This window comes from Haliotis asinina, chromosome 9 (genome assembly GCF_037392515.1).
Source record: "Haliotis asinina isolate JCU_RB_2024 chromosome 9, JCU_Hal_asi_v2, whole genome shotgun sequence".
Lineage (NCBI taxonomy): Eukaryota > Metazoa > Mollusca > Gastropoda > Lepetellida > Haliotidae > Haliotis > Haliotis asinina.
In genome coordinates, this window is record NC_090288.1 from 38925302 (window position 1) to 38939894 (window position 14593).

A 14593-nucleotide genomic window follows, 5' to 3' on the forward strand; every position below is an offset into this window, starting at 1 on the left:
ATTTGGAATTACATTTGATTTCGTTCCCTCTGAATTACTACAGTCAGGTACGTTTGTGTCTTTGAATAGCATTTTGATGTCATATACATAAAGAAGAGAATTTATACATGTCAGTTTCTTTCTTTAGAGGAGAAAATTATGATTTCAGATTTTCTTTTATTTTTGCCTTTAAGGTATTTTCTTGTTCTTTTTATTTCTGATTCCTTATAGGCTATTCTGACTTCAGTGTGTTCATAAGTATACACAATTTTGAATAATTGTTTCAACTTTATTCACAGTTGATGCTCTTTTAAAAATTTTCAGAATATTGTTTGATTTAGTTTTTGAAAAAAAATCTCATGACCTCCTGTCCTGGATTAATGCCACACTGAACTTGGCTATAAATATATGCACTCTGAAAATAAACTTGCTAAGTGGCCATGTGTGTTGATACACATGGTATATGGCCCTTCAACTGTCAGAATTATACCAGCTCCTGCTTTCTTTCAGTATCACTATCAAGCCTTTACATATCCCTTACAATTTACTTGCCATATGTCTTACCTGTAACAACCTAACCCACCTGTCATTTGTAGGTATTCTATATCAGTTAGACACTCATTAAATGACTTGCAAATCAACAAGGGAAAGTACTTCACATTGTTTGTACTTTGTTCCTGACAGAGGGTAGTTTTCCCTGGAGACCCCAGGTTTTCATCCTGTAAAGTGATTATTAAATTGATAGAGGCTGGCCTGTTGCAGCTTGCAAGGCTTAGTGCATTCTGGTTGTTCCACCAACATTGTCATGTTAATGTTAAGTCAGATTTATCGTAAGGACATGTCAGGCTGTGAGTCAACATTGACCTGGGAAAGTGCGGTAATAATTCAGTCACAACAGCAAGTGGGTAATCAATGCATAGTAGCATCATTGGGTAATCTATGCATTTCACTTTAACGGGTTATATTCTTAATTAATTATCCATGATCTGAAGTGATGAATCAATAATCCATTATAAGCAATTCTAGAAAGTTGATAGGGCAATGGTATCTCACAATCCATGAACCACATTTATGATCTTCAGTACTGCCCAGCACTTTCTGCACTGCTTAGTCCTAAATGAAGGATAGTTGTTGTTTAACATCGCACTTGGCAAGCCACATGTATATAACTTGGTTTGTAAATAATTGAGTTTGGACCAGACAATCCAGTGATCAACAGCATGAGCATAGACCTACACAATTGGGATACAGTGACATTTCAAGCAAGTCAGAGTCTGAAAACCTGATACTATTAGTCGCTGCTTAAGATAAGCATGGGTTGTTGAAAACCAATTCTAACCCGGATCTTCAAGGTTTGTTAATGATTTCCTCAAGCTCTGAACCTCCCACTGTGACTACATTTCAGTTCATTTAGGATTGTTACTTACTATCAAATTTCTCTGTATTCCGAAGCTAAGAGTAGGTTTATAGTGACTTGTAACTGAGGTTATGAGGTTAGCTTTTAGTTAGTAGTAGCCAAGTGGTCAAAGCATTCTCTCATTCAACCGATGATTCATTCTCGATTCCCCACATAGGTGCAATGTGTGATGCCCATTTCTGTTGTCGCCCATCGTGATATTGCTGGAATATTGTTAATAGTGGAGTCAAAGGAAACTCACTCACTCACACACTCATTTCAGCCCATTTCTGGTGTCCCCCACTGATATTGCTGGAATATTCCTAATAGTGGAGCTCTCACTCACTCACTCACTCACTCACTCACTCACTCACTCAAGTTATTAACATGTAAACTTCCTTTTCAAGGTTCAAAACAAAGCTAATGCATCCTGCCCCAGAAAAGGTGAACTATTATTACAGCTTTTCCCTTGGTAACTGCGTGATGCATGATATAAGCCTGGGATTGTGATTACTCAATCTTCAGTGTCATGTTTCTGATTAGCTTTAATTACTGCTTCATGAAAGAGATTCAGGTCTTAGAAGATATTTCCTATGAACGATTCGTAAAGGCTGGGATCGTACCAGATATTTTGACTTTTAATTGATGGCTTGTTCATGTGCATTAAAGAGTGACTTAAAAATCTGTCTTAAATTCTTTCCAAAGGTGTCTCTTTGTGACTGGTGCAGAGTGACAGTCATCTTTTGTTTGATGATTAGAATTTCCATTTGACTGAAATCCTGCCTTTGAAATGCCCCTGAACAATAGGATCGTCTTTTCCCAATAAAAACCAGAATTAATCTTCATTCAGTCACATATTTCAAAACATCAACTTTTGCAAAACTTGTGAATGTTGGATCCTTTTGATTTAAGAAAATCATAAAAAGGCAGTAGTTGCATCTGCCCTGAGCGCATGGAGGACTGGTAATTCTAATGTAGCTGACTTCTATAATCCTGTTGGCTTTCCCCTTGAGTTTCCTTGTAAATGATTGCACCAAAGTCAAGTTCCAAGTTTGGACTTCAAGTGAAGCACCATTAGCCTACCTCAAGTTATCCATTATGCGGGAAACATGGCATGTTTTCACATCATCCAGACTCCATTTTACAGCAACAGTTGGAAAATGAACCAATATTTTGAAAAGCAAACCACATTACCCTGTTGAATGAATCCTTAGGTCAAGATCTGACACCAAATTCTTCATCAAGGGACCTTTGTGATCGGAGCTTGCTCCAACAAATTTCAATATTTTTATTATTGAATTAACTTTGCACTGAAAGGAATGTTGCCATCCCCTTACGGTACAGAATAATCTTATCAAATTTGCTCACAGCATTTCTATAGGGAAAAGAATTGTGTATCACTAAGTCGATGTCTGTGGTTTCAAATTTCATTTACTTTCATTGCTTGCTATGGCAGAATATTATTTCACTAGTACACAATTCTTACAAATAACGATCTCGATCCAGGACCCTGTCAACTGTGACTGAGTCAACCCACCCCAGTGATTAACATCTACCAAACTCTTTCACTTGTAATCTGTTGCTGCTGTGACTCCACCAGTTATTCCTCAGTACAAGGCAGTAGCTTTACCCCTTTGTCTAGGCTACACTGTGATCTCAGAAATGAAGATACTGTGACAAAATCTTGGTAAAATTGTCTTTTTATGTTACCAGTCACTCAAGACCAATATTTGGTGATTCCTGCTGTGAAACTCTACTCTAGAGCCCTACTGTGCATTGTAGGTATTGTCACCTATATACATGCATACTGAACTTTAACATTTCCAGAGAATTAAAAAAGCATTTGTGAAAAGGAATATTAAAAAAAATGTGTCTAGAATATGGAAAGGTTTGCAGAATATGAATAGATGTTCCAAATCTGAAACAATGTAGCCTTATTGTCATTAATGTGCACAAGGTGTTTTGAACATTGTATTTCTTTGTCCTGAGGAGCCATAAAACATTCGTAAGGTTATCATACATCATAGCTATACTGACCAGCAAAAAAATGCTACTCTTGATTTTAGTCACGTTTTGGGATAGATGACATAAACATGACACTTACCTTTATGAGATTTAATTTTTTAGAAAGTTGCATTTCTTTTGTTTTTCGGGATATATGTTATATATCAGTCTCTGGATCAGACACAAGTTCTCAACTACAAACTACCCAGTCCAACCAGCCAGCTATACCTTACCCAACGCCCAAAAGCTGAAACTTTCTCTTTCACTGCCCCATATGTGATCACAGAGATGTCACATCTGTGTGATCACTCCTACCCCATTGGTTTCCCAGCATCTGAGTTCAAGTGACATCGTTAGCCAGGAAGCTCAGCACTGGTCATAATTAGAACATTAACAGCTCTAATTGCTTTTGTCCATGCAGTCTGTTGCTTCACGAATATGGATTCCTTGAAAAATGTAATAAGGTAGCTGAACATTTTCTAGCTGGATGCATCAATATTTGATTTTGCCCATGTTCAGATGCATGTAACAATGATAATGAGCTGCTTGAAGACACAGAATTCCTTCAAACTCAGCCACAATATCCCGGCGAGTATTGAATATTATTCACGCTCACACCATTATCAGCAAGTAATGAACAGGCAGATATTCAGTTAATGAAACCTTCTTTGCAAGCAATTAGCACTGCCATGATGATTGTGAAAATCAAGGCTTTGCTACTTAAATAGAATTATGTGGTTTACTAGGAGTTAAGAGATCCAACAGATAATTGAAAATGCAAAATTTGATTGATGCATTATTCCAAATAATTACCATAAAAACAAATCTAAGATTGCAAGAACAAAAAAAACAGCCTGCTTTCAAATGAAACATGATTTCTTCGTGTTTCCATTCTCAAATCAAGTTTGCCCTGAAATTCACTATTGAAGCGTTCCTAGGAGGTAGATTACAATCTGTTGTTTACCTGTGGCTAAGTTAAGTGATAGGGAAAAGGAAGCAAGCAAGCTGTTATCAGAGGTAATAGGACCCAGGCTGTTATCTCATGTCTGTTTCTTCCTATACTCCTGTACCAGTCTACCTGCCATCTCTCCAGATGGTTCCCCCACAGTGAGGTGGGTTGCCATGGCAACAAGGTTGACTTGTAATCTGATTGATCCAATTATGATGTTAGGTAAATTTCATTTCTAAAGGTTGCTTACTTATTTGACATGATGAAATTAATGGGTTTTCATGATAGACAAGCGTGTCATATTACTTAGAGAGACCAAATGTCTGTTATCACCAATAAAGAAAGATAACGGTGCAGTGAAATGGGATTTTCTGTGGAGCTCAAGGTTATTGTTGTCATGTTTGTTTGCTGCTGTTGTTGTTGTTGTCTTTATTCTGTTGGATGTTTGCTGCAAGTTTAATCTGTCCTGAATATAGAATGCTATTTCTAATAAACATCTTAGGTTGTATTTATTGCAAATGCCATCCCATATTCGGGACAGACAAAACTTCCTACAGGACAAAGAAAGCAACAATAATGTATATCTTAGGTTCTAGACCCATGAAGATCCTGGTTAGAATTTAGTGGTAACCCATGCTAACTAACGCTGACATTATTGAAGTATGACATTGTATCCCAATTGCATTGGTTGATGCTTATACTGTTGGTCACTGGATTGTCTGGTCCAGGCTAGATCATTTGCAGACTGCTGCCATTTAGTTGGAATATTGAGTTAACCTGAACTCACTCACTTACACCTAGGCTGAAGTACTTATACTGTAGTACTCACTGTCAAAGACTGATATGACTTGTGGATAAGGCTGTACTAATGCCCATTTTCAAATGTGAGCCAGCCCGGTGATAAATCACTTCATTTCGCCTCATGTCATGATGGGTCAGGAATGAAACAGAACCTTTCCCAGACAAACACTCTGTCAACTAGACCATGAAGATGGTCAAAATGCAGTGGGGATCAGTATTGTATGTTGATGACAAAACCAAAACCATTTCTTGTCCAATGAATGCTTAACATTTTCAAACTTCTAGGTTTGAAATTTGAAAAAAAGAAGGTAGCATGCATTGTCTGTTTCATATGTGGTACTGTCACAAGTGTGCCCCAGTCTAAAGACTGTAGCTGGATGAATGTGAATCCTCTCCTCTGTTGAAGTCGCGTGGCAGGCCAGTCAACCAGAAACTTAACACCATGCCTGTACTATCAATCATCCGCACTGTGTACAACATAATGTAACACAATGCCATCTCAAATTATTTCAATATGTCTCACATACAATCTGTGACTTTTTTCAGTCCTGGTAGAAGCCAATGAACCCGTCCAAGCTGCTTTGATACCATCTAGGGTTTACACTTCATTGCCCAATGACAGACCTTCAAACTTTAGCTTTAACATTCTGTGGGCGTTAATATATCCAGTTCAGAGAAAAATATTGTTGTTTTGCAGTTTTTGCATGCACAGATGGTTAGAAGTTGAAAGTCGTGCATTTTATTTTTACTTGCATGAGCAGTGTGTTTGGCGGCAAGCCGTGTGAGCATGTGAGTCAGAGTGTATATTTAGTATGGAGGTATTCACTTTCAGGGGTTCCTGTAGAATAGTGTATCTTGTGCAGAGACACGGCACAGTACCTTTGTCATGAAGTCTGTCTCAGCAGGCGTCTCATGCTCACTCTTCTCAGTGTGTTTGACACAGCCATTTCTGTACGTTGACATTTAAATACCATGACGTCACACTGTTAGCTTCTGGTTGCAGTTGGAATATGGGACTCGTGGAGTGTGTTATGTTGTGTCAATTTGACATGTTGATGGCATGTTTAAGAACTTTCCATCGTTTTCAGATGGGAAGTTGAGCTGTAATGTTTTCTTTCCAGGAATGCTGATGTTTGTTAAACATGAATACTTATCCTGATCTTTGTTCTTGCAGCGTTGGCGGGTCCAAAGTTGGAGACCGCAAGCAGTCCGTGGGATCTCCACTTGAGTCACCCCGGAGCTCCAAACTTGTCAATCAGGGGAGTGTCAGCTGTAGCCGAATCCAGAGACAACGTTCCTTCAAGAGTTCCAACGATGACGTGATCAAGCGTTCTCGGACACAGTCCGTGTCGTATGAATTGTCTCAAGACCTACATGACAAGCAAGTTGAAATGCTAGAGCGCAAATACGGAGGTTCCATCAGATCCCGCAGAGCCGCCAAAACCATTCAAAGAGCTTTCAGACAGTATTGTATGACCAAGAACTTCCAGAAACTGAGACATTCTGTTGGAGAACGAAGACTATCAAAGCGCTTGTCAGAACTAGGACGCAGCAACACAATCTGGACCGATCGTTTCATCACCGATGGGAAGTTTGAAGCTTCAGATGTAGGTTCGGAAAGTTCTTTTGGAAGTGATGTCAGAAAGATGGTTGCGGAATTCGAATCTGGACGTGACCACAACAAACTTTATCACCAAATGTCATTTGACCATGGGGTCAAAGTGGATTCTCAAAAGGCTCGGTTCGCTAGACGTGGAAAGAAATTGGAAAGATCAGTTGAGATAGATATATCAGACATTCCATGTGAGAAGGAGAAGAAAGGCAAGCCAGGGGCAGGCCTGATCGAAGAAACAAATAATAATCGTAATTCCTACCCAGAAATGAATGACAGTAGTGCCAGTGACTCTCCACAACCAACACCTTTAGAAAGTGCAGTAGATCCTCATAGCTTGGACTTTGAGACCTTACTGGAAAGCAAAGAGACTGACATTCTCACAGATAGTTTTCATAGTGATAGTATACATAGCGAAAGTAGTCAGGAGGCAAGCACGCTGACGTTAAGTCATCGACCATCCGCGTCATCGCTCGGGTCTGACTTCAGTGTCAATACAACTGCTGACAGTGCTCGAGGTTCGTCAGCATCATTTGACAGTTTCCGCAACCTGAACTCTGAGTCATGTGAAAATGTCTCAGTAGCTAGTGATGTGCAAATTAAGGTGGACTTGGCTTCACCGGAGGATACAAGACTCATTGAACAAAATCAAACTTCGTCGCCAAAGGATGGCGTGAAATACTACATGAACTCACAGGTGAAACTACGATCTCGAAAACCTGGCGAGGAGAAGGTGAAACCAGCTCCCCCTGCTCGTGCCCCGGATACATCTCCGATCTGGAAAAGAAAAGGCAATGGAGGGACGGTCAATGGTAATATTGCCCCGGTAAATGCCGTGAAAGCTGAAGCGAAACGTATGAGCAATATTTCTGAAACAAGTGAACCAGATAGTATTGACGGTCAGTGCTCTAGCTCCCCAAGTTCCGAGAACATCAGTACAGAGAACATTAGTATTTGTAGTGAAAACAGCATTAGTTATCAGAGGAGACTACGGTTAAGTGTCACGCCCGACCAACAGACCATGCCGAGAACCAATGATAAGCAACGCAAGAGGGCATACCGAATTGGACTCAACCTTTTTAACAAGTAAGTACCTGTTATGTATTTGGAAGTAGTTATCAGAGTGTTGTTACACCAACAAATTGTCATTTAAGCTAACCTCTGTGTTGGACAAAACAAAATCATGACTCAGCTCTTACATTAATGGCTTTGCAATGATGCTTATGATGTCAATCACTAGGCTGTCGGCCCTTCGAAGATCCGGATTTCAGTAATCCATGCTTGTCATAAGAGGCGACTATTGGGATCGGGTGGTCAGAGTCCCTGACTTGCTGAACATGTTACTGTATCGCTGTTCTTGCTGTTGATCACTGGATTGTCTGGTCCAGATTTGATCATTTACAGGACACTGCCATATAGCTAGAATATCGCTGAGTGCGACATAAAACTAAACTCACTCACTTACTCACTCTCACTAGACTGTCAGATACAAGTAATTATGGCAGCTTACAAAAAGTGTTAAAACACATTCTTAACATTTAATATTCCTTCCAACTCCATAATCTGATGTCCACACTAAAATGGCTGTATGTGTAGTCATAACACAGTAGTCATAATACGTAGATGGCTTGAAGGAACAGCTTGGATACCTTTGACCTCACTTTCTTAGAAATGACCTCACTGTAGTGGAATAGCTTTAATGTTTAATGAACTGTTCAACAAAGCGGTGAGGTGATTGTAACTTCCATACACTGGGTTACGACAGCCGAAGGGATAAGTTTGCTTTGCAGAACTGGAACCCAGAACTAAGTCTCTGCCTTCTGTTCCTTCCAAGATGATAAAGTACCTGAGCGGCTGAACAATCATCAATATTCCACAGAGGAATGTCCTACTGTGTTTGCTCTACATGCAAGATTTATTTGTACCTCCCCAAATCAATATAGTTGGTCACCCCATGTGTTACTTCATTCACGAAGTTATGTGTTCAAGTGGCACAAATCTGTTTGACTGAGTGAATGGCTGTTTGTCTGGGCTCTTTATCAGAATAATTTTTCATGGTAAAAAAGCAAAACAAGGAAGCTCTTTCGTTTGTACATGTTTGTTATGGTTAGTGCTGTGAGAAAACCCAAGTCTGCTAATGCATGGAAATACAAATTGTAAAATGGCCCTGATTACAGTCTCATCAAAAACAGTGAAGACAAATTTCAGTCTCTTTACATTTTCAAAAATATTTTGCCAAACATTATGATCATCTGACAATTGATTTGTCATGCTCTTGACTTCATCTTACTCGTTGTGAGCGTTTCTTTGTTTTTTCAAACGTCTTTTCATCAACTTGGATAAGATCAGTAGAAATTCTGTTCATTTATATCAGCAGCATTTAAAGATACTTGTGACCTTTAGTGCCAATCTACAGTTCAGGGTTATGGACTGACTGACTGACTGAGTTTAGTTTTACTCGGCTTTTAGCAATGTTCCAGCAACATCACAACGGGAAAAACACCAGAAATGGGCTTCACACATTGTACCCATGTGAGGATTTGAACCTGGGTTTTCAGTGTGACGAGCCAATGCTTTAACCACTAAGCTACACAACTGCACTCCAGAGATATGTCTGTTGTCATGAATTAATGTCAGGATAAAAATTTAAGGGCTCCATGATTGAAGTAGTACAAATACTAAAACATTACACCCACAAAAATCCTGCTTGCTTTCGGGTCTTCGGAATCATTACTCTTCTGATTTTTAAACAAATGCATGCATGGATATAAATAAGCACATGCGTGAGAAAGTGATGTGGGGCTTTAATATCCTGAGCTAAAAAACAAAGGAGGAGCAGAAAAATGAAATGGCTTTCTGCAGACCATGTGTATCACTCATAACATGACAGACGTAAGAGTTTGAGTGTTGGACAGACGTGTTTCCCCTTGTCTGTTTGCAGCAATCAGCCATCTTGTTTCCAGGGAGCATAACAGCGTTTCAGTTTAGTTTTGTCAGCTCTGATAGGGACATAGCATCCTTCAATACCTCAGTGTTCTTTATTACTGCCCTGTCAGTGATCATCAGCTCGGACATGCTTCCTTCTTCACTAGAAAATGGTGCAAATTATCTCCTTTGAGACACCATCATTCTTGATCAAAGGGAAAATGTACTCTCAAAATTTGTTAAATTATTTCACTGTCATTCTTTTCCAAAATGTTTCAACCTCATGAAAGGCACACATTAAGATGTTATTTTGTCCAGAGGTCATGTTCTTTTGGAAAGAATTTTCACAAATGTGTTGCCAATTTTGAGCAGACGTCATGTGGTTAGTGTGATATTTGTATAGTAAGTAGTACAACTATCCCAAAATGGCCTTATAATTACCAAACAGGCAGCAAGATGGCCTCTGCCATTCAGTTCCTGTTCTGCTCCCTTTTCTCTGGATCTGTTTATTTTCATTGGCCTCAGCTGTAAACTCAGAGGTCAAAACATTTTGCTTTTTGCATCTTCCAAAATGAATGCTTTAGACAGATGAGGCCAGTTGTAAGTTGGGTAATATCAAACATTCCTTAATTTGCATCCTCAGTTTGTTCCTTTTAAAGCCATCAGGAGGGAATTGCTAATAGTATACAGATTATGTGTATCGGTGATATACCTTTGCTCAATAATGAGCTATCATGAGAAACATAGTTTTGAAACCTTAACAAGGCCTCTTGAATTCACCATATGTCTGCATAGCCTGAGATATTACCTATGTTATTTAAGATTTAGGCTAAGTGTATAACTTAAATAGGATATGCATGCCATAAAATACATTTCAGATCAATATATAATTAATAGAAGAAAGTAGGAAATGTTTACAGGAAAAGATTAGATTACCCTTCTTTGGGGAAGAAAAAGACCACAGCCAATGTTTTTGTAAAAACTGCTGAAAATCACAGACATGCAGATCACATTCACACTATCATTTCATGAACAGGATCACGTTTCAAATGTTATCACTTAGGGATAAACAAAGAACTGCCATTTTTTGTTTGGAGGATGAGGTTGAAGGGGGGAGATTGAACTAAAAAATATTGCAAATGAATATGTGTTTATCAGATGCTGGAAGATTTCAAATTGTTTTTAATCATGTCACGAGGGACAGTCAGTTAACAGTAATACCTTGTCACCAACACTTGATAATATCGCTGCTTCCGGGGATAACATTATAAACCACACCGACTGAGACAATATGGTCTGTCCGTTAGACACCCGTAGCTCACAGGCTTCAGAATTGCCAGCCATATATTTATCAATCTTTTTGCAAGATTTTCTGCTTGGTTGGGTGCACACCAAGAGTGCCCGAGTCAGCGTCAGTGAGGCGGCAGTAGCAGATGAAAGATAGCAGACAAGCGAGTTAGTGACTTTGTAACAGTATCATCAAGAGATTTCCTTTGAACAATGATGGCAGTTAGCTTTTGACAAGTCTCACAGTTTTTGTTTTATTGTAGGGAGGTTTGCGTTGCTTTGGGTTTAATCTAGACAGAACTTTCTGCAATCAAACGTTAAGAACTAATTGATCAGAGAATAGTGAAAAAAGTGAGCGAGAGAATTTTGTGTGGTATTAGTTGGAAAGGAATTAAAGTCAGAATTAATAAAACTCAACAATGATGGCAAATATTGAAAAGATTTAAGAGTAAGAAATTCATATTTCTTTGAAACAGGAGTAATTACAATGTCTGTAACAATTACTTTGTGAAGATGAGTAGGTGCATGAGTCAGTGAGTTTTGTTTACTAAGACCCCAGTTCGATTCCCCACAAGGGTACAATGTTTGAAGTCCATTTCTGGTGTACTGCACCTTGATATTGCTGGAATATTGCTAAAAGTGTATGCACTCATGCTTGGGGCTTGATTAACTGATGGATTGTGATGTCGCTATGTTGTTTCAGAAAACCAGACAAAGGGTTGAACTTCCTACTTGACCATGGATTTTTAGAGGGCTCTCCACGGAGTGTGGCAAAGTTCTTCATCCTACGGAAAGGTCTGAGCAAGCAGATGATAGGAGAGTATCTGGGCAACTTGCAGCAACAATTCAACATGGAAGTCCTTCAGTGAGTATTATTTGTGAATTGTTAAAAACAACCTTACACGTTTTGTATACCATCTGCCAGATGGCTTTTCAAGGGGATATTATCCACGGATGGAAAAATAGTCAAAGGCACTGCACTTTGCTTTGCAGAGATGCATTGCTGCTCGTGTTTGTATCTGCTGATGGTGTGTTCAAGCCCAGATTAGCAATTTGGATAAAAAGAAAGAGACACAAAATAGTTGACCTTCAAAGTATTATTGGGCACAGATGACCACATTGGTTTATCAATAAGCTCTTGAGAGATGCATAGGTCAGTCATGATTACATCTGCTCATCGTGAGTTTAAATCCCAAGTTGGCAATGAGAATAGCACAACATGTCATTACTCTGTGTACATGACACCCTGACAGTAATCAAATCTAGATCACACAATCCAGTGATGGGTACTGGAGCAGAGCTCAGTGTCACAGGGGTGCAATGACGTGGTTACCAAGTTACTGAGCCTTGGCCCAGCCAGCAGAGGGTGCTGGGATCAGGTCTAACACCTTAACCACATTGGGGACCAGATTTGTCACCGTAATGCAAATGATCTGCATAAGTTTTCTCTTGGCTGTTATACCATATGAAGCTGATACTCTTTTAGGCTTGAATCTACAGCATTCAGTGCATTTCTTAGTTGTATTAAAGCCTGCATGCAGCCATGCTCTGTCTGATGATGCAGTTGTAAGTTTTCATCCAGAAGCACATATTCTTAGACTTATTGTGCTATAGTTTATGAGAGCGCAACCGAGATTGTTTGAAATAACCCAAGGGACATCGATGTCAAGCCGAGTGCGTTTCTAAAGTGCCCCTCGCATGTGAGATGGTGATAAAATAATAAGGATCATTTAATGACTGATATCGGGTTGAGCAAAGATGACAAATACTTCACGATGCCAGTCTCAAGTATCCACAAGTTATCTTTTAGCTGCAATTATCCCGGGGGCAGGTTCCAAGGCATTTGTCACTTCTAGGCCCCCTAGCGAGACTTGCGCCATTGGTGAGAAGACTCTACATAGTTGTGATGGGATTTATCAAGTTAGGCTTTTTTTCCTTGTCCATTTTGAATTGATCAATATTTTAAAATTTATGGCATGAAGCCTTCTGAAGTATCACATGAGGAAATTCAACCATTAGTCCTCCAAGACCTCTATTCTTCACTTTGAGGATCATCACAAAGTGTTATTGGAATTGCTCTTGCAAATTTTCCTTAAGGGTTTTGACTAAGTCTTTTTATTTTGGCAAATTAATGATGAAGTCGTGCTGGGTTTTAAGGCAATGGAGAAGTGAGGAAAGATGCTAAGCTGGCGTTGGGGATCCAAAGCAACCGCAGAGGCGCAAACGATCGCCATCAATACTGCTAATGATAAAATAGGACCATGATGGCTCCCTCTCACAGAATCACTCCAGAGTCAAAATAATTCACTCTGATTTTGTATCTCTCTAAAAATGGATGATAATAGCAATGCAAGATGCCTCGAAATATTGACAAGGACCCTTGACCAGACATTGTCTATGACAGTGTTGACTGATGGGAGCTGAACAAAAGCTGCAGAGAGGATTTGGATGATCTGTTCTGGGTGTGCGGATCCATGCAGAGAACAGATGGCATAATCTCATGAGACAAGAGGCCAACACCCTTGCTCTCACCACCTAAATCAGTGGAGGAATCTCACTTGATGATAATTGTCCCTCCATTCCTTCAAGTCCCAGATCAATGGACATGCGCAAGATTGTATCTAAATGCTTGTTTCATTGGTCATTGTTTGAGAACAGATGGTTCTGGCTGCTTAATATTTCATATTCGGGGTGTCATGATCAGGAGTAATAACCTGTTAGTGAGAGATTATTGTCTGGAAGAGCCATCCTCCATCTTGGATCATTGGTTCAGTCACATCAAGAACTTGTCACTTGTCTGTTAATTATGACTCAGCTGTCAAACAGCTTAAAATTTCTGTTGGATTACATCTAAATTCTGTTTAATCTATAAACACTGAGTGACAGAATCATTTCAAAGTGATAATTCTCTACTGAAAGCCTCGGCCATTGTTTTATTCAGACTGTTTCAGAAGCAAATGCTTATAATCATGGTCAAATTTACATGATGCCTCTGTTCACAAGATGAGTTTATTTTGGCACTCTTTACATGTCCTGATCCTGACATTCTAGCTGAATTTCTGGTATGTAAAAATCTCAGTTAACATGTCATGTTGATGGGTGTTTTGTAAAGTTCAGCATTATATGGCCCTGAGAGTGGTTTCAGGAATAGTACAAGCTGCTGAAAGCATAGACTTACCCTTGGCCTCCTCTGAATAATATGTCCAGATGCCAAGGATTTCTGTGCAGTAAGAGACAAGTTTAGATAGGCAGACAGTCCATGTCAAAGGACATCAATCTTTAGTAGGGACAACTTATTCTTATCATTCATAGAATCAAGACATTCTGTTATAAACTGATGCTTAGGACAATAGAATTACTTTGTGGTTAAAGTGTGTGCTCGTTGTGCTGAAGACCCAGGTTTGATTTTCCACATGGGTACGAGGTCTGGAGCATATTTCTACTGTTCGAAACCATGATATTGCTGGAATATTGCTAAAAGTGGCGTAAAACTACTCACTGAGTGAACTAACAGTTACTGCCATGTAGACCTGTGCAAGTCTACCAGAACTGTGGCACATTCTGCAGGAGTCGGGGAGGGGTTGTTATGTGGTTGTAAGTAAGGGGATGACTTGTCCTAGTCATGCACAGATTGCGCACA

The 14593-nt window shown here is 39.4% G+C and overlaps 1 protein-coding gene across 4 annotated transcripts in view; it reads left to right on the plus strand.

Moving 5' to 3' along the window:
• Window positions 1-14593, plus strand: part of LOC137297027 (IQ motif and SEC7 domain-containing protein 1-like) — a 175105-nt gene that overhangs the window by 117665 nt on the left and 42847 nt on the right. For all 4 annotated transcript variants that reach the window (XM_067828974.1, XM_067828973.1, XM_067828975.1 and 1 more), the window contains exons 2-3: window positions 6304-7827; window positions 11657-11818. In XM_067828974.1, coding sequence (XP_067685075.1) covers window positions 6304-7827; window positions 11657-11818 — 1686 coding nt within the window. The remainder of the gene's footprint in view (window positions 1-6303; window positions 7828-11656; window positions 11819-14593) is intronic.